The sequence below is a fragment of the Bombus flavifrons genome, chromosome 15 (assembly GCF_040668555.2).
Source record: "Bombus flavifrons isolate JBK064 chromosome 15, iyBomFlav1_principal, whole genome shotgun sequence".
NCBI lineage: Eukaryota > Metazoa > Arthropoda > Insecta > Hymenoptera > Apidae > Bombus > Bombus flavifrons.
The window spans coordinates 2688849-2709255 of NC_138456.1; the positions used below are offsets into that span (position 1 = coordinate 2688849).

A 20407-nucleotide genomic window follows, 5' to 3' on the forward strand; every position below is an offset into this window, starting at 1 on the left:
ATGACCAATTCTTGATATTTCATAGAAATTTTTACACTTCAGTTTTAGGGACTCTAATAACTCGTTGTAAAATATATGGACAGAAACGTATTTCCTTCTTTCATCGTGTATTTTCTCACAAATTTTTCATTTTCATTTCTTTGATACAAATTTTATAAATATTTTAATCATTACACTGCGGATTTGTATACATTTACAAGAAATTTAAAGGTATAAAATTACACAGGATGAACGTAATATGAAAAATTTCATAAAATAATTAAAGTATAATGCTTTTTATAAAAGACAATTCTCTATCAAAGTTCTACGTTTTTAATTATATTAATTATATTCTGAGTTTGTATAAAAATCCGCAGTTTATTAATCAAGTATAGTTGTAGTGTTAAGGGTTAACGAAGGCGATCATCGATTTCGAAGAAGGACATGTCCTGAGATTACAGAAGGTTGTACCCTATCTATCTACTTGATGCCGGTTCGCTCTCTTTTCGATTTAGTTGACCGCCAACGTGCCGGTGACTCCCGACATTCAACAGGTATCTATACAATCGATGTGTTTGTGTTCCGTGGTATTTCCCATGGCGGTGTTGTGTTGGTATCAGTGATCTGCGCTTCCTTCGAAGAGACGCTTGCGCCGGTAAGGCAGACTCTCCGCGTTTCGTGGCTGTCCGTTATTAGTACGCCGCCAGCCGTCGAAGCTGGATGATCTTTCGATCGTACTTCGAACAGTGGAATGCGTTATTTTTGTTTACGTGACCGGTTTTTGTATGAAACTCGACTTTGAATTGGGCGAGCGACGTATATTAATTTAAGTCGTGCGCGTGTATTGTCTGTGAAATCGACGACAAATAGCTCGGGGCGATCGTTCTTATAGAATTTTCGATCTCATCTAGTGTCCGATAACTATCGATACGTTTCGATTTTGTGTTCAATTCGATACAATTCGTTAAACCGTGTTCTAATATAAAATAAGTGGATTTTTGGAGATTGTTAGATCGTTCGTTTATTCCTCGGTATTATAGCTTGTCAATAAACGTCGTGAAAGCGAATAAACGAATTCGTAGCTCGTAATTAGAGGTCATGTGACGGAGAAAGTGCGATGTATTTGGAGATGTTATTCGGGGCATGTTTTTCGGTGGTTCGGACCAGTGAATTCTACGGGAATGGTACAAGAGTGACGGAAGTTTAAAAGGCGTCATTTTTGGAAGAGAAATCGTGTCGCAGTTAGCTGAATGTGTACGTAAACAGATTTATCAAGGATAAAGTTTGCCAACGGAGCGATCTTTCGCAATGTTTAAAAGTTGCATTGGCAATACATGGTAGACGTGTTTGTCGTAGAGGTTATTTTTTCGACACAGATTTGCCGTGTTAGCTATTTTTCATTTTTTATTTATGTATGTACATTTGTATTCCCGCGCTTACATCCCCTCTCCTCTAATTTTCAAATCGATGTTATTAATTGTCTCCTTTCATTCTTAATGTGTCACTTTTGTTAAGTACGAATTGGTTTACGCATGTGTACGTGGGTTTGCGAAAAAATGTGAAAGAATTAATGATAAATCGGTTTGACGAATTAACCTTTCACGGGACGTAATAATGTACATACATGTTTAGTTTTTATTTCATTGTAGTAAATTAATCTTTCAAGGGATATAATAATGTACATACAGTGCACATATGTATATACACATTTAGCTTTTATTTAATTGGAGAATGTCTCCGAAACTTACAATGGTTATAAATGTATAGGTTATTTTTGTACGATTAGTAAATCAATTGCTCGGTGCATATTGATACACATACATATGTATATACGTATTTAGTCTTTATTTAATTCAAGTGTGGTTTCAAATGATACAATGGTTACAAATGTATTTATTTATTTTTATTTCAATGGATTTAATAAAACAACTAATTTATAGTTTTGCATATTATACGTATTCTAGATATTTTTGTGCATTTAAATTTCCAATAAATGCATACATATCCACGGTCTAGATATAAATTTGATTGAAAAATCGTTCCATAACTATTTGGCTCTTGCAAATGTCAGTATTTCATTGCATACCTAGTAATGTCTGTAAAATTAGTTTTATCAACTCATAATAATAAAATAACAATTCCTCGTTACATATAATGTAATCACTGTTCATCAATACATAATTTTTACTCGCCATTGTGTGGTTAAATTGCCCACTTTCGAGTAGTTTATGTAGCAGACAGGTATTAAAATGTCCTTCGTAAAAAAAGATCGGCAAATGTTTGCGAAGAAGCCCGGTGTTTTAACACGGGAAATCCTTATATATTGCATCCGTGATACCTCGAGAACTGATTCTCGTTAATTATTGCGGAGTTTAAAGGACGCGAAGAGAGACGCCGCGAGAAAAAAAGAGGTAATTCAAAAGTTCCGTGATTAATGAAGTAATTCGTTCCAAGTAAGAAGTTGTATTTCATTTCGGCTGACTTTCCTTCTTCTGAAATAATCTCTGGGGAAACGGAGAATTATGGAAATCGGGGTGGGGGTATGACTCTAGAAAAAGAAAAAGGAAGACATTCAACAAAAATTTCGTAAAACGGATTATTTTGTAAGTTTGTAAAGAAAACACGAATATAGTTTGAAAACTGTGTTTAATATATTTACGACCAAAATTTCGTTTGATTAATTAGAAATTATCAAGGTAATTTATTATAATTCTTCTCTTCGATTCGAAATTTCAGCGGTGATAGCTATAAATAAATGTTCTGTTGCCAGTACAATATAACGTAGTAATAAAATATAGTAACACATTGGTGAACAGATAAAATAAAACTAAAAAGGAAACGAATACATAGGTTTCATGTTACGTAGCACTGTAGACGGTTCAATTCTTCGTCCTCTCGTGTGACGATAGAATATAACAGGGAAAAGTATTGGAATTTTTAGAACGAAGTAGGATTAAGAGCGATAAAACAATCGTTATCAAGTTATATATTTTTCGATCGTTAGATAATTTCGTATACCTAAAAACATTGGCACGTTCTCTGATAAATTTGCAAAAGTTGCTCGATTGCGGAACAAGAGTACCATTCTCGAAGAAGTTATTGACACGTGCGACCCGATGTTTCACTCAAACGAGGGGAAAGTAGGAAAGTGAAAAGGCAAAAAAACTAAAGTGCGAACTGCAATGTGCAAGAAAAAAGGTGAGTGTGCTGCTGTCAGTAAGAAGAACGCAAGAGAAACACGACAACGATGACGGAAGGCGGACCGAACATAAGCGTGAGTAACAGATAATTTCACTTTACGCAATTTCATTTTACGCAATTTCACAGACTGCAAACTGTGACGATTCAAGCTTTACCAAGCAATTACCAAGATGACCAATATCCTGTATCCACCTTCTATTTCATTCTTTGCGTTACTTGCCTCCACATCTTCCCTCAAATCCAGACCTTTCTTCATCACCATCTTGCGCAATAATTAATAATATTTGTGGAGAGAGAGAGAGAGAGAGAGAGAGAGAGAGAGAGAGGGCGAGATAAATTACAAGATAATAGGTTATAGACTTCTCTTTTATAATTTTATAATCTCACAGCAAATATTTCAACTCTCTGACGATTATAGATCTGTTTTTTTCTGAGAAGAATAAATTTCCATGCGTTTGATTATCAGAATTTCATTATCAGTGGCAAACAAATGTTGACAGACGAATCTATGTTGGATTAATTTTTACAACAGAATGATTTAACAAATAAAAGGGTATCGAGTCAGCCGAGGTTGTAGTTAAAGATTAATAACGAAACAGACAACGCATTATTTTCTACTTTTCTTCTTCCACTTGGAGAATTTTTTAATCTTTTACTTCTTCAAATTCTCCCTTTCTACGCATCGTACATTCTCCCCACTTAAATTATTTTTCCGATAAATATTTTAACAACGAAACAAAGGACGCATCATTGTCTATTTCTATTTTCTTACTTGGAGAATTATACAATTTCTTCTCTCGTCACATCACTCTTTTGCTAAGTCTCCGTTTATGGGTTCCGCCTGTGAAAGTCCTTCTTTTGCTGGCTTTTCCCTTTTGTGCGTTTCCTCTTTCTTTCGCCGATCTTCCCTCTCGTTGGTGTTTCTTCTCCCTTAGATTCCCCTTCAGCCCTCCGTGTTCGTTTCTTATCAGCGAACTTTCGTTTCCCTGCCCTCTCTATCTCCAGGTCTCGTCGTACATCTTTCTTCTCCCTTAAAGTCGCCGATTTTAAAAGCTTCGCTCGTACGGGTTCCCTCCTTGTCTCTTGCAAGGATTCAAATTGAATGATTAAAAAAATGAAGCGGACGGAGTGGCGGTTCATTTTTTCACGTCCACCATGGAATTAGCAACTATTGTGCCGAACAAAGGATCGGATTCCTTTGAACGACGCGCTATCATTTTCATTACGTGGAATGAAATATTTGATGAAACTATACGAAGCTAATTTTAATACTATCGAACTTTTCGTATATTTTAGGTCGTCCTAAACTAAAAGTTTCTTTCGTTTTATAAGAAAATAATGGATGCACAACATTTTCCGTTTTATATTACTTTATCGAATTACGTATGATCAATTTTGTTCTATCAAACTAAAGATCACAACGTTCGACAGATTAGGTTTCATGTTTGTATAGAGACGCGTCGTTGTAAAAGACGTGTCTGTAAATGAAAGACACTATTCGTATTCGTTCTTTGCGTTTATACGTTGAATTATTACAATTGCACGTGTTTTTCGAGTGTCACTTTCATTACGTGGAATTAAGTACTTGAGAAAAATACATCTGTGAGATTAGCTTTAATATCGCTGCATCATGCGTGTACCGGATATCATACAAAACGCGAAACGATTATATTACACACGAGCCATATCTTTGTATCTGTCTGTCGATATTTTCATATTCAATTCTGATAATTCTACTGCATTGTATTTTTTGTATTCATTGTATTTTTCTTTATTACCAAGTAATTTCGGTATATAATAATTCCAATATTTTCAATCTCAATATCATCGACAATAATCTTTATTTTTTTGCAAAGTGTTTAGCGTATCGGAGCTAAGCAGAATCAGGGGATTAATGAAGCTATACAAATGAGTTTTATCCGAGCCGAGTCAAGATAATGGAAAAATACCGGCTTTATTTATTCGCTTTTGCAATTTGCATGTTCGCAACGTTTCAATTAACGAGGTTAAAAAAATAATGTCACGTTTATTGCTCGGTAACGGGGAGCTGGCGTTTTCATTTAAGAATTTATGGAGGGGGGGGGGGGGGAGGAGGAAGATGTGGAGGCTGGCGTGTTTTAATCTTGGGCGGCGATGAACGGTTTTAACCGGAAGTACAGGCTGAAGTGTTTCTCAACAATTTCAATGATATTACGCGGATCGTTATACGCACTTTCAGCCTCAACTTAACGGCGTTGTTAAATTCAGAAAATACCTTTAGTAGGTTGCCGCTGTGGCAGCTCGTTTATCTGGCTACCGGTCATCCGGATTCTTGCTTTATCCAGCGGATTAAAACCGAGACAAACGTACCATACTTTTGTACAATTTTAAATGTCAAAGGATCACTGCGCAATCCTTTATTTTCTATTTCATTCGTTTTAAGCGATATCCTCTCTGTTTCGAACTTATCGTAGCTATAACCTTTACGTCCGCTTCGTTTCTCAGTTGAACACACGTAGACGAAGAATCGAGCTTGTGTCATTAGCATTCTTTATCTGTTCATTCATCATTCAGGGAAGAAGGAAAGAGGCTGTTTAATCTGTTTCTCTATCGGTACGTTCTTTCTTTTTTTTAACGCTAACGTTCCTTGCATTTGCGATCATCGCGAAAGAAACTGAACGTACGTTTCATTCACGTGCTATGTACATGGCCAGCTATAGACTTTAGAACACATTTATGACGTAGTAATAAATGAATGACAATAATCATTTATTTGAGAAAAAGTGACGCGTTAGTACCGTGATGTCTGGAAATATTATCCAGACTTACTTATCTTTAATGTGACTGTAATTGAACCTACGAGTCCTTATCTTTACAACTTTTTACCGATTCGCCAGTAAAAATGATCGAACGTATAAACTTTATCGCTCGTCATATTTCTTTCATCGTATCCATTAAATCGTATCCGTTAAAGCCCGCTTCTTGATATCAGGAAAATCGCATGATACGCAAGTTCTACACTGATCGTATTACCGATCGTATTGCGTATTACTATTTGACATTAACAATTTTTATCTATTCGAGGATTAAAATTGGAAATAAAATTACTGTATATATATACTCTATTAGTATATATTAGTATATATATTAGTAGTTAATTAATATATATATGTCGGGTTAGCGTCAGGTTTAGGGACGTGTAACGAATCTTTATTCGGACTAGCCATCGTTGTTGTGCAACAAAGATTGTATTTACTGGTATAAATATGATTTTTACAAAGTTTGACGAATAACCGTGGTGACTAAACACTCGAGACGTTAAAGACAATGTTCTTAGGTTCAATAACGAATCCACGGGGTTAATCAACGGGGTAACTCTTTGTTAAATGTATAATATATTTTGGAAGCACAAAGTAACGTTTGCTGTGACGCTCGGTATAATACTGCACGTAAAGACGATGTGAAAACTCTCCAAAGTGATCGTAGGAATAAAAGACTGATGGAAATTTTCCTCTCCTTACGATCGTGTTTGTTCGTTGCATATTGGCCGGGGATACCAAGAAAATTCCAGCCGCCGTTGCTAGGCAGACCCGCGTAGAGCTGACATTGCTCCTGCTCGGGGTTTGATTGTTAACCCTTCCCGTGCCATTTAGTTCGACGAAACTCGGACCCAAGCGGTAGACATCAACGCGCGCTAAACAGACCAGACTGATGCTTGCAAACAGGAACTAACATTCAGTCACGGTCGTAACGGGCAAAAAAATAGTCCGCGAGCTCGGCTTGTTATGTTTACGTTTGGCCCAAGTATCTGGTCGCGAGTCAAACTCGCGATATTCGTGTTTGGGCCAAACTCTTCATCGCGAGTCTGACTCGCTAAAGTACGGGAAGGGGTTAATACAACGTGTGTCCTGCAATATTGGCACTTCTCTGTTAGGTAAAAACGTTCATCCCGTGACCGTGGCTATGTCCGGCGACCAGTTGTGTCACCTCGAGCCCAAGCCCACCGTCACAAATCTCGGGCAAACATAATCGGATTGAATCATAACAACTACCTCTAAGTTTTATTATTTAAGTACAGCTATAATAAATAGTCTAGACTAAAGTATTGGGGATTTTCCCAAAATTCCAAAAGAAATGCCCCGATGTTCTTTCATCTCCAACATATATATACAGGGTGGTTGGTAACTGGTGGTACAAGCGGAAAGGGGTTGATTCTATGCGAAAAAGGAAGTCGAAAATATAGAATAAAAATTTTTTCTTTTTTAATTTTTTTTTCTTTTTTAAATTTTTCCATCGAGACAACGATCTACAGTGAGATCCGTTATAACGTACCGCACGCGTACCGAGCGAAAATTCAAAGTCGATTTTCTCGAAAACAAAGCCTCAAACGAAAAATTTTTATTCTATATTTTCGACTTCTTTTTTCGCGTAGTATCACCCCCTTTCCGCTTGTACCATCAGTTACCAACCACACTGTATATATACTCTAATACTAATTACTATATATATATATATATGTCGGAGATGTAGGGATAGCGGGCCTTTCTTTTGGAATTTTGGGAAGATTCCCAATACTTTCGGTTAAACTGTTTGTTTAACCTGTTCAATATAGTATTATAACAGTGGACTTGAGGTTGAGGTGACACTGCCGGTCACCGAACGTAGCCACGGTCTCGGGATGAACGTAGAAGTACAAATGTTGAGGGACACACGTTGTATTAACAAACAAGTCCCGAGGCGGGAGCAATAACGGCTCTACGCGAGCCTAGTAACGGTGCCTGGAATTTTGTTGATAACCCTGATCAATATGCAATTGACAAGTGTGATCGTGTCAGTCTTTTATTTGTATGATCACCTTGGAGAGTTGATACACAACGTCAAACGATTAGTCAAAAAGATACCGAACGTCATAGCAAACGTCATTTCAAGAAAGCTTATAACTAAATGTTCAAAAAGTTGTCCCGTTGACCGTGGATTCGTTAAACCCGAGAACATTGTTTATTTAAGAGTGACTTTACGTTATACAGTTAAACCTTGTTTAATCAACTCCTGTACATATTACTGTAAATATAAACCTTTGAACAACTATAATGGCTAGTCCTAATGAAGAAACGCAAGGCGCCCCAAGAACCAGCACTAACCCAACAAACCCGATTAACCCGACATATATATATTACTATATATACTAATTTTTAATGACGCTGATGATGTAAAATCACATTAAATTCAAACACACATGTAAAATCACCTTTGCTGGCAAAAATCAGAAGTTTTATGAACATGAAATTATGACACTGCCTGAAAGATGGCAAAAGGTCATTGACAAAAACGGACAATACCTAATTGAATAAAGTTATATTTTTAAGCAAAAATTTTGAATTTTCCCTCTTATTTAAAATACGCAATCGCTTTGTTGCCAACCCAATATATCGCCATAGAGCGACGACCAGGCACATTTATGCAAATTTCTATGAAGATAATGAAAAGATAAAACAGGGATTTGTTTTATCTATGGAATATTGTAACAGCTACTGGTATTTCGGCTGTTTTATATATTTTACGCGCGTGATCCGTTTTCTACGAACTTTTTCACCTTGAAATTTCCCATAGACGCGTAAAAATGCGCAGCCTATTGCCGCGGCATATTGATATAATCCTAGAGGAGAATGTGAAATCAATGGACGTGGAAGCCGCCAATGTTCCAACGATAGAAAAATTTAATTAGCAAAGATCGGCGCAAGGACATTGAAAAAGGGGTGGCGGTAATAAAAAGGGGAATGCAAGGACAATGGCAAAGGGGATTACGGCAATCAGAAGTAGCGATGCAAGGACACCAAAAGGAGGACAAATTTCAATAAGGGAAAGGTGATAAAAAATAAAAAAAAGATAGGAATTTCCGCGATAAAACGAAAGGAGGCGGGAACGTTTGAGCAACAAAAAAAAAAAAAAAAAAAAAATTCACTGCAAGGTATCAAAAATGAAAGAAACAGAAATATCGAAATTTCAGGGTAATAAAAGGGGGAAAGGAGTTCCGCAAGGACGCTATGGGTGGAATGGAAAGTGGTAAAGAGAGAAACAGCAGCGCGGTGATTCGAGGACAGAAAATAGAAGAAGGTGATTAAAAATGTACATCGGCGGAAATATCAAAGGTACTTGGTACAAGTTCCAGCATTGAAAGAGAGAGAAACGTTGAAACGACTTTACATGAAAATAAAATTCCTATTCGTAGAATATTCGAGGATTTTACCAAGTATCAGGAAGAAATCAAAAAATAGCAATTTCAAATACGACGGATAAAAGTTGAATTAGGAACTGGGTGGATATGAAAACCTAGACACGTAAATAGCTAATAATGGCAGTTAGTTTGTATACGTACACTTGTACACGCTTTGCGCACAGTTACGTGCAGAAATTAGGTCTAATTCTAATGTAAGCGGGCGTAAACTATAAACGTAACGTGGGAAACTTTACAGCGGAAGCACGAAACCGGTGCATCGTAAGTTTGTATCTTCCTGCCGATCCGTTACAAACATGTCTAACTTGGCCCGTTGATAATTCAAAAAGTTGATAACCGATAGCCTGCGCTCCCATCAAGGTATAATATTACGAAGCGTTATGGTGCATCCGCAACGATGCTTCTGGTTCTCTCCTATCGACGAAGATCGAAAAAGAAGGATAAAACACCATTGCTTCCTTATCGGACGTTGCTTTCGTTTCTTTTTTTTTTTTTTTTGATCGAGAGAAGAAATTGAATACGAAAGAGTAAAAAAATTGTGTAAGGTCGTTGAAATCGCAGTACTTTTTACGCGTTTTATCGCTTCTTATCTCTTTTACTCTTTAGTTCGTAACACGAGGATAGCAATGTTCGTATCGATGAAAATAAATAGCTGGATCGCTTCGTTTTTCCTTTCGAGAAATATTACAAGAACGTCGCGTGGAGCAAGGAAACGATTGTATCCACTACGAAATCATCGTGTTCGCGTAGAACGTTTGGAAATTGCGATAAAAAAATGAAAATTCAATTCTTCTTTCTCAATTTACGCTTGAACAGACAGCAGAGATTCGAAAGAAAACTGCAAACAAAGTCTAAGGTCAAATCACAGTATTCTCTGAAGATAATTTGCAAACATCGAAACGAGTCGCATGACGTTCGTATGAGTCACGCTTAACTTAGTCTTCGCCATCGTAAGAAACAATAATGAAAGAAAAAGACAAAATAAAAGCGAAATCTGAGAAGGTCAAAGACGAAACGCCAGACAACGGTGAAATAATAACGTAAAAGGAGAAAAGAAAAAAAAAAGGAAACAAAAGAAGAGCAGAAGGAACAAAGTCCTCGGTTTCAGAGTTCATCGGGGATTAACTAACTTTTTGTCCGGTTTCTAGGGTAAACTAATTTCGAGGACGTGAAACGAGTCGCGCTGTTCATCATATAAACGCGAACTGTGCGACAGCGAACGGTCGAACCACGAATCCGAGGATAGTCTGTCCAGCTGCTTAACTGTAAACAGGCCGATTTAACCTGACCCAACCTATCCTACAAATCCTTATTAGAGCGACACTTGGCTAATTGCGTACCAGTTCTATTGTGCAAGAGGTCCGTACGGCGCGAAGTGCTCTCGAACTGTTACGAGGTTTAGATAAAGCGATAACGAATGGCTCGGAATACTGTTTGTCCTTTAATGAAAACTCTTGCTGTTTGGAAAACAGAGCCGTTACCATCGTTCCCTGGTGATCATAATTACGCGTTCACGGGCTCGTTTTACGTCTCGTGGAAGTGGAGCTATTTTTAACCGGGTCGTGCATAACGCCGTAAAGTCGAAGAACGAAACGATTTTATGGTAAACGTTAATCATTCCGTTTCTCTGCGAATTCCTACGGCTACGCAAATATTCTTTGCCCTTGCCGGAACGTGGACTCTTAAGATTCTAACGGTTGGAAATTTTTACAGATGGCGAAATTCTTTGAATTACCAGTGCTTTCACGTGGAATATTTGCAAATTATCTTTGCAAGAAATAACCTGGTTACCCGGATGATCTTGGATTTTGCCGAGTTTCTCTACTCAATCGTTTCCAACTTATTGTTTTTACGCCTTTCAACGGACATTAAACGACAAGTTAAAGGTACGCGAAACGAGCAGGTAACACAGTTGTCACATACTTTTATTACAACTTTGATGAAATCATTTGGAGACGTTTCGTATAATACGTGCGATACATTCGGAGAAATCTTTCGCGATAAATGTCCAAGTAGGTTCGCGAGCTACCGACAGTGTATGTTAAGAGTTTGTTGTTTAAGTAAATTCGGTTATCACGTTAAAAGCCTTTTCGATCTGCTCTTCGTTTTACAAAGACACAAGGTAGATTGGTTCGGTGATGGTCAGCCGCAACAATGATTTAGCTCCGTTGTATTATTAGGAGTACACTTAACGGAGGAAGGCGACAGCTAGAAAAATGGATACGGAAATTGCGACCGCAACAGCAACCAAAGACCGTGCTTTGAAAACTCGAGAAATTTCGATGCGTTTCCTCTTACTTTCCGGTTAATTCAACGGCAACCAGGTCACCGGTTAACCGTGGCCTGTGAATCCGGCATTAAAATATGTACGGAGTTCCGTAAAACTCGACTGATTATGAAAAGAAATTTCCATTGTAAATTCTGTTTATCTTAACTTGCGAGTTATTCCACTTACGTTGCCTCGTTACGTTGGGACACAGGCTGCGAAGATTATCTCTCCTCCGGTTCTCCTCGACCTTTCGTTTCTTTCATTCTCTGTGAGTCTTTTTCACAATCATCCCACGATATATAGACGTAACGAATAAATATGTATGAAAATTTCAACAATTTCCCCTTGACTTTTCATCGCGCCGATAACAACGTTGTTTATTATATGACGAATACTTTTCGGTAAAACTCTTCTATTGAAATACACGGAGACTCGTTTCTCTTCGCAGATCTTTGTAGCGTCTTTTTAAGATACTTTGCAAATAATCAAGGCGAAAGCAACGATCGCGCTATCGATGAAAGTAGATATCGAAGATCGTTGTCTCTTTGCTTCGCGTTCCCTTGGTTTTTTCACGAGATATCTATCTGCTCCTTTGCAGACGATCAAACGTACAATTTATAGTGAATTTTTCCAACGAAATTAGTTGTAAATCCGATGTACAGCGAGGTTTCCAAGTTAGCGAATGTAACATCGTTGGAAGAAGAAGAGCGAGGTGGAAGATTTCGCATGCCAACAGAGATAACTGTTACGAAATCCAAAAGTTTTGGACATTTTCGTGGAAGGAAATTGGAAGGAAATGCAGAACGAATTTCTGAGAGGGAATTTTGGGCGACTGACACCGAGCAAGAAGTGCTAAATGTTTTTGCTCGTAGAGAGGCGAGTCGGCATGGAACAGTCGGTAACAAAGCTGTCATCAACCGAGCAAGTTGAAATCTTGGCATTTCGAGCCATTTTGAAGTTAACTCGTGTCACGAGCAGACTTTGTACTTTCATCTTCCTTGAGTTTAACATCTTGTGTAGTTGCACGGGCTGACTTACGGTATGGGCTTGCCCGTATATCTCGCTATAACTCCGGTCAGAGTCGAAAAGAGAGAGCAACACGAGAGACAGCCTATTTACCGAGCCGTCTATCGTCGGCAAATATTCGGAATATCCGGCTTCGATCGTTGAATTTCCGTCCTCTTGGGCTGCGATCTAAAGAAATCGAAAAACATTGCTGCTTGTTACTCGCAACAGTCTCCGCGTTACGCGCAACATGTAACAGATTCAAAGAGAAAACGAGAGCAGCTTTGAGCCGGAAAATATCCGGTTGCGATTGTTGAATTTTCTTGCACAACAATTGCAAGAAACTAAGAAACGTTATCGCTTGTTACTTGCGACAGTGTCCGCGTTGTGTGTAAAATGCAACAGTCTCAAAGAGAGAACGACAGCAGTTTTGCACCGGAAAATATTTCGCTCCGATCGTTGAATTTTCTTGCACAACGACTCGAAGAAACTAAGAAACGCTATCGTTTGTTACTTGCAATAGTCTCCTCGTTGTATGTAAAATGCAACTGTTTGAAAGACAGAACGTAGAGAGGAGTTTTTTGCTGGGAAATATTCGGCTCCGATCGTTGAATTTTCTCGGAGAACGATTCACAGAAATTAAGAAACTGCTTTATTTGCGATAGTCATATATAATAATATAATACAGTATATAATACAGTATAATATAATAGTAATATAATGCGAAAGATTCAAAGAGAGAAAGGAGAGAAAGAGTTTCGTGCCGCAGATATTCGACTTCGATCGTCGAATCTTCTTGCAGAAGTATTGGAAGAAATTTAGAAATATTGCTGCTCGTTGCCTGCAACTGTTTCCACGTTGTGTGTAAAATCTAATAGATTCAAAGGGAAGAAAGGAGGAGTTTCGTTTCGGAAAACGAGTTTCACGGAAACGAAATCTCGTCAAGGACAATTAGAAATTGACGGAAGCGGAAAGGAGGAAACTGGAAGAACACCGATGGATGGAAGTTCACAGGGGACGAAGTCGGCAGTACCAATAACGCTTGCAGGAAGTCTCTGGTTGAAATTGAACGTCTCGCTGCCGAATGTGCCTTACATAAAGGGCCATGTGTATACGTGTGCGGTGTGCATCCGTGCATGCACCTACTTCTACTGGGTGATCTATTTGCTTTTAATGTTTCGTCTGGTTTTAGTATTGTCGTTAATACTGCACGTTCGAAAAACAGGAAATTCTTCGCCACGTTGGGTTTTAATATCGCGTACAAACAGATCCGAATGAATTACGATTTAATAACACAAACATACGATTGCAACTGCGCTCTATTCAACAAATTTCAGGGTACCTTTCGTTAGTGAAATTTCGAAATTTCTTCTCAACTATGAACTGATCTGTGCAGCCTCCTTTAACCATTTGCTTACCAAACATCTTCGCTAAATAACTTTCCGTTATGGCGGACGGCCAAGACTCAGCAGGAGATCTATGTCTCCGATGTGCCAGATAATTGAAACACCGATCGGTAGCTCGTCGACAACCTTCTTGGGCAGAAGAGGTTCGTTATGAACAAGCAAATACGCATGCCAAATATTTCTTCTTCGAACGATGCGATGATAAGTTTATCTCGAGGATTTCGTGGCATCGTGAAGTTCGCAGACCGCAGGTTAAGAACCGCTGAATTGACGTGCAAAACACCACGGGGTGTCGCTTGAAAAATATATCTTAAAATCTCGTAAAAAAAAAACGAGCACAAGAAAAATTCTTCTCGCCATTACGTACACGCTAACTTTTTTCCCACCGAGAAATTTTTCCATGCAACACCAAGCAAAGCTGGGTATTTAACTGTGCTGTTTCTCACGACTCACCCTATATATCCATATATGCGCGCATGTACGCGGGCCAGTATATTTCTTCGAATTTTGGTGTTCGTCCAAATTGGATCTCGCGTATTTAGTGGAACGACCATGCTTCCGGAAGGAATTCGTAGGTACGCGGCGTGCACCTACACGCAGATAACGGGTGTACGTACATCTAGAATGGGGCTACAATAACCGCGAAAACGAATGGTGTTTTCTTCTTGCCAGCATCCATCCCCTCCTTCTTCTTCTCCTTTTTCTTCCTTCGAGGCACCCAGCCGAGTGCTTTCGACCGACCATCTTTCCCACTGGTGATCTCTGCCCAGCCACAAAGTAATTCCGAGTTATTCGGTGTATTCCATCGAATTACGCCTTCGCCACACTTTCTTGTAATAATCCGGTCGAATCGCTTTTGTTGCTGGAACGTCAGCCAAGTAATTTCCGAAGGAATGGAGCGGCAAGAAAAAGGGATGGGAGGGCGACGTTGACGAAGGTCCACGGGATGGAGAGGCTGTTATCGCGAATACCATTCAACGGTGCAAATGATTATGTTTCCGCGGATCCATCTGTTCCAGGATTGAGTTTGCAGAATTTCTTTTTCAACCTGTTTGCCGAGTTTATCGGTTGCTCCGAGCACAACCGCGTTTATTGTTCGAATATAGCGCATTTTTAAATTGCGCCACTATTTGGTTCGGCTTGTTCCAGGACGAGGTTTATCGAGTCAGAGGAATCGTCTATGGTGTTTTTCTTAACAGTGTCCTTAGCAGGTCCGGTCAAACGACCGGTTTCGAAGTTTAATTTAAAATTGTACATTCATTATTATTTATTTTGTCCGTCTAACTTTATGTAAATTTTTCTATCAACAAGAATTGAGAAATTCATTAGTCGGATAATACAATAGAACGAGTTAGCGTTAAACGTAACAGCGTATCGAAGTTGCACTTTCGATTTGCACTTTCACTTGGTTCGATCTGTGTCTTGACAGATTTTCACAAAATCTTTTCTCGTACTTCCCTGGGTTCGAATGATTTTTTATAAAATACCCGAATGGAAGTTTAGCTTCCATTCGTTGATATAATTTTCATATTTGTCTATACGTATTTACAAGGCATATAATATCAAATATATTATACACCACCTTGTAAATATATACCAGAAGGATAAATAAATATATTCCAAGGTACATAACAATCGTGGAACGTCTATTGTTAAATTACGCCGTGTACTTAAAACACATCTACAATCTCCCTCTCCCAATTAACCCGCGACTTGATGCATCCGCCGTGAAATACCTAAGCTTAGGCTTAGGCTTACGGAGCAGCATGTTCTTTGCTGTACCAAGTCTCGCAACCTGATTCTACGATCCAAAGACCAAGCACAAAGGGAAAATGTATTCATAGAGGAGGCTCGCTATGATCATGCGAATGCTGAAAAGGTGATTGTCATAGCGTTAAGTTGATTCGTACGATATTGGAAACCGATGGGAAAAAATATATTTGCACGTTTCTTTGTACGGCCGACCTAATTCTACGTTCAATTCGCGATACGAGAAGAAGAGGGAGGAGACGGTGGAACAGAGTTGCATCGCCGGTCACCGATACTTGGTTATTTGTTCACTCTTCGCTGCATGTGTTCCGACTATGGATTATTTCTCCTTTTCGAAAATAAAATCCTTTGACGGCAATCTTTGTCCCTTTTCAAAGCTTATCGAACGCGCCGACTAATCAACTGATATTATTCTTCGTATCCTTTATGCGATCGCTTCTTCTCTTCGATTTCTATCGAGTTTATCAGCCATTCGTTTCCACCTACGATTGGTATTTTTACATTAATTCGCTTCTCTTTGGCCAATTGCTAAACGTCGGATTAATCATCAGCCGTGAAAACGATTGTTATACGAATAAAAAAGATTATTCGATCGACCGATGGTATCGGTCTTTCTTTTTCTCTTTTGAGTCGTGGGTGAAATAACCGTAGTCAGGCTAAAAGCTTGCGATATGCTTTCAAAGATTCAGACTCGGCATCTTTCGCGGTAGCACTCGCCGTATCATAAAACTCGGGCCCACTTCACCCTGGAGACCCTCGTTTAACTTTCTATAGAGCCGCTGAGCAATTCGAACTTAATAAAGAACGTAACAACTTTTGGCTCAGCTTGAAAGTGAAAGTGGATGACTACAGTGGTAGTATAGAGATAAAAGAAAAAGAAAAAAAAAAAAAAAGGAGAAAGAACTAAGAGAAAGGATGGGATCGTGATCATAGATAAAATTATATCCACTAGCTGAACTACGTTATTCTGTTTAGTCGAAGTATTCTTTAACTTTAGTTTTGAAACTATAGAAAATTGAAGTTTTATCATTCTCTTTGTTTCATCTTTATTTTTTGGTCATTGAAAATCGCACGGTATGGGGAATTAATGGTACAGAAGCGAAACACGCCGTGGTCGAGTTAGCTTTGAGCCACGTTGGCGAAATTGCATTGTCGTTTGCAAGGTTAGAAGACGATAAATTCCTGGCGAGCTTGTTGCTGCTTCTTTCCTTCACGTCCGGTGAAAAGCAGTGTCGAGGAAAAATGGTTTCTTGCCTGTAACATGACGTAAAAGAGCAACTTAATCTCATAATATCCGCGACGGACCTGGCCGGGAATTAATCTTGTAAGTAATTAGCGACCCTCGAGGCGAAACGGCCAATGAAACCACCTCTGAACAGATTATCAATAAATGTGGGATCCGATTGTTCATGAAAAATCCGCAAGTTCAACGTGAAATGGAACGCGCAAATTGCTCCGCTTTGATCGTGTTTTCCACATCTTTTTTCATCCATCCAAATTGAAGTACACGGTCCTTCGATGCCAAAGATTATCATTTTCGTTAAATGGAATAGTTGCTGAAAATATCTCGGATATCGTATGAATATTTCGTTACTAGGATCATTTCAGGATTAGAATTATTTTAAACGATCTTTTGGATTTTTTCCACTAATATATCGTAACTTGATATCGTTAAAATTTAAGAAATAATATATTATATTAATTTATATTTATATCGTATGGACGATTAATATTCGTCGTATGCGTAGCTATATATCAAGAGTTGAAAGTTCACCAAGCTTTTGTGTAAATTTTCGTGAGATTATATTTATCAGATACGCACGTAGCAATTTATATTTAGTATTTTAATTTTTTCGTTATTAAACGTATTTTATCTGTGATGAACAAGTAAATTGATCACATTAAACGTTCTGGCTAATAACTACAGAGTTACATAATTCGACATGAATCGATTCTCAAACCTATGTAGAGTAGTTGGCAAAAATATTTGCATATTTACTATAGAAAGTTGTCATGTTAAAAATTACATGAAAATAGCAGGAAGCTTGGTATCGAGATTAGTTGATCCTCTTTCGGTTCTATTCTGCTACAACGTTTCTCAAGTTTTCTCATTTTTTATCCGATCAGAAGAAAGTTTCCTTCTCTTATCGGCATGTTTGCATACAGCAAGCGTATCTCTATTTCGATGTTTCTTTTTCGGTCGCACTGTCGCGTTCAATTTGGCGAGATCGGCGCGCGGAAACTCGTTTGCATTAAATCGGATCGAATCGAGCCGATAACATTTTGATTGAACGATTCGCGTGTAAACGAATCAAATTGAAACGGCGCGACGAACTTGAAGCAGCAGCATAATCCGTCGCGAATAGAAGCAAATTTGGCATAAAGAATTTCATGAAAGTCCATCTGTCTGCCGTATTGTTCCATCCGTTTGAATTCTTCGCAACCGCCAGCAATTATCTCGCCTCTAATTACGTTCGTAAGCTGAACCAACATTCCAATGTTTTTAATTCGATAACGAATCCGTAAATTTTTTCAAATTTATACATTCCAGCTGGAAAATGCAGATTTGAAAAATACGTAAAGGTAGGATACCATGAAGGTTCGAATTTAAAAGTTCACATTTGAAATTTAAACGACAAGTTCGTTAAAATTTAATAGCATTTTTTTCTTCTCCTCGTCTCTCTGTCGTCGGCGGATGAATATTTCGTTCGTTCTAACTAATCGACGCTTGTATTTCGCACTATCCGCGAGATACGTTTCATCGACAGCGCGCAGATTCATGGTTGCGAGAAATATCATGTTTTACCATGTTGAAGTCGTAGTCTGTTCATCGAAACGCAGGAGACCGGGTCATGCATTGCCGTGGACCGAATCGTACGAAATCAAGCGAAAAGCTACTGGAATATTTTTTTACGCTCGAAGATAGCCACGAGCGTACGTTGCGCGTCCTCGTTGAAAATTTCGACGTCGATAACCACTTTAATTAGCAGAGACGGCAGAACGGACGAAATAAATTCACGATAATAAAGTTAATTAGAAGTTCGAAAAATATGGTGCATTAAATTAGCGTAGATTGAAGATAGCAACTATCTTTGAAGATCGTTCTTGGTACGCGTGTACGTCTATAATCGTGTTACGATCGACAGAAAAGAGAACGCTACGTGAAAAGGGCAGAATAAAATTTGTCCATACCGTGCGTCGTTTTGGATAAAATAAAATTTGGAAAATTGTTTGGTGCACGCGAATTTAGTTAACTGTCGAGTAGGTGCGAGCAAACAACCAGCGAAAGGTACAAAATGTCGAAAGTAGTAGAAAAAAAAAAGTAGAATAACATTTTTTTTCGTTCTAAGTCTAGTTTTCAAGAAAATTGAATTTTCCCAAATTATTTTGGACGAACTTTCAAATTTTGTTCTACGCTTTTTACTAATTTCGCACGTAGAATAACCTGCCTACGTAGATTGATTAAATAAATCATTAGATTTAATTAACTAAATTAGACGTATTCAAGTACGTTTCAGAAATCCTCGAACTCTGTTCTCTCGAGAACGAAGCGTCATACGGTAAGATGTTTCCTTATATTTTCGACGTATTTTTCCACGTGAAATTGCTCACGCTGTCGATCGTTGCACGATTTCAGACACCCTGTGTGTTACTTCTCTTTACGGAGAGGACAAAATTTCTGTTTGCGTATGAAACGACCGAGGAATCGTTTGAAATTCGAGATGGCCCCGTTTGGACTCGATTTGTTCGATTTTGTTAAGCGTAAACAGGGCCCTACAATCGCCTCATAAAGCTATTTTGCCTGTGTAAAATACTCGAGTCGTCCGATCCTTTGTTATTTGTTCCTCGCTTCATTTCACGTCGATTCAACTCGATTACACGCGTGTACGGTCGCGATCCGTTATTTTAATGTAGGAAAAAGAAAAAAGGAAAAGTATAATTTCTCCCTCGTTTCAGCTTCGTGTTCAATTCGATTCTGTTAACAAGTGTAGGAATGTTCGAAAAACTCGTACCGTTTTTTACTATACATTTGCATATAATAGCGTAACGTTGGAGAGGCACTGCTTTTATTTCGCTCACTATAGGAAACTAAGAACAAACGTTCAGAATTCGTGGGCGAAAGAAGTTTCTTCTTTCCGGAGATTTTCTTCAGCGACAATGCTGAATCGATGTATCATCGATACGCGAAATACGAATTCGCACGTATCGTAGAAATTCATTATCGGAATCCTAGTTATCAGAAAATATTACTGGACGTTTCGTCGCTGTGTTGAAAGTTAAGACTCGTTTAAAGTACATAGAAGAGAAACGAAATACTCTGGAAGCTCGTAAAAGCTATTCGAAAAGAGCTCGTTACCGAGGGAGACGAAAAATTATTTAACAAAAGGCGGGAAATTAAGAAATTCTAGTTAAATCCCTGTAGAATTTTCGCTATGAATTTCCCCGAACAACCTAATACACACTTTCCTCCTTTATATCTTCTATAACCTAAATGGAATTTCGAAAAATGAAATGGCCAGGCAGAGTGAAAAAGGCATAGCAGAAGTTTGAAAAGCGCATCCT

General features: G+C 38.4%; 1 protein-coding gene across 5 annotated transcripts in view; it reads left to right on the top strand.

Annotated features, from left to right (window-relative positions):
• The first annotated feature begins 632 nt into the window (after window positions 1-632).
• The window catches only part of LOC138187694 (venom dipeptidyl peptidase 4), a 301114-nt gene continuing 281339 nt past the window's right edge, over window positions 633-20407 (top strand). The window contains exons 1-2 of one of the 5 annotated variants that reach the window (XM_069128730.1): window positions 633-1233; window positions 2205-3253. In XM_069128730.1, coding sequence (XP_068984831.1) covers window positions 3227-3253 — 27 coding nt within the window. In that variant the 5' untranslated portion in view covers window positions 633-1233; window positions 2205-3226. Of the gene's footprint in view, window positions 1234-2204; window positions 3254-20407 lie in introns of those variants that run through there. The other 4 variants (XM_069128733.1, XM_069128732.1, XM_069128734.1 and 1 more) reach the window with 4 other exon arrangements.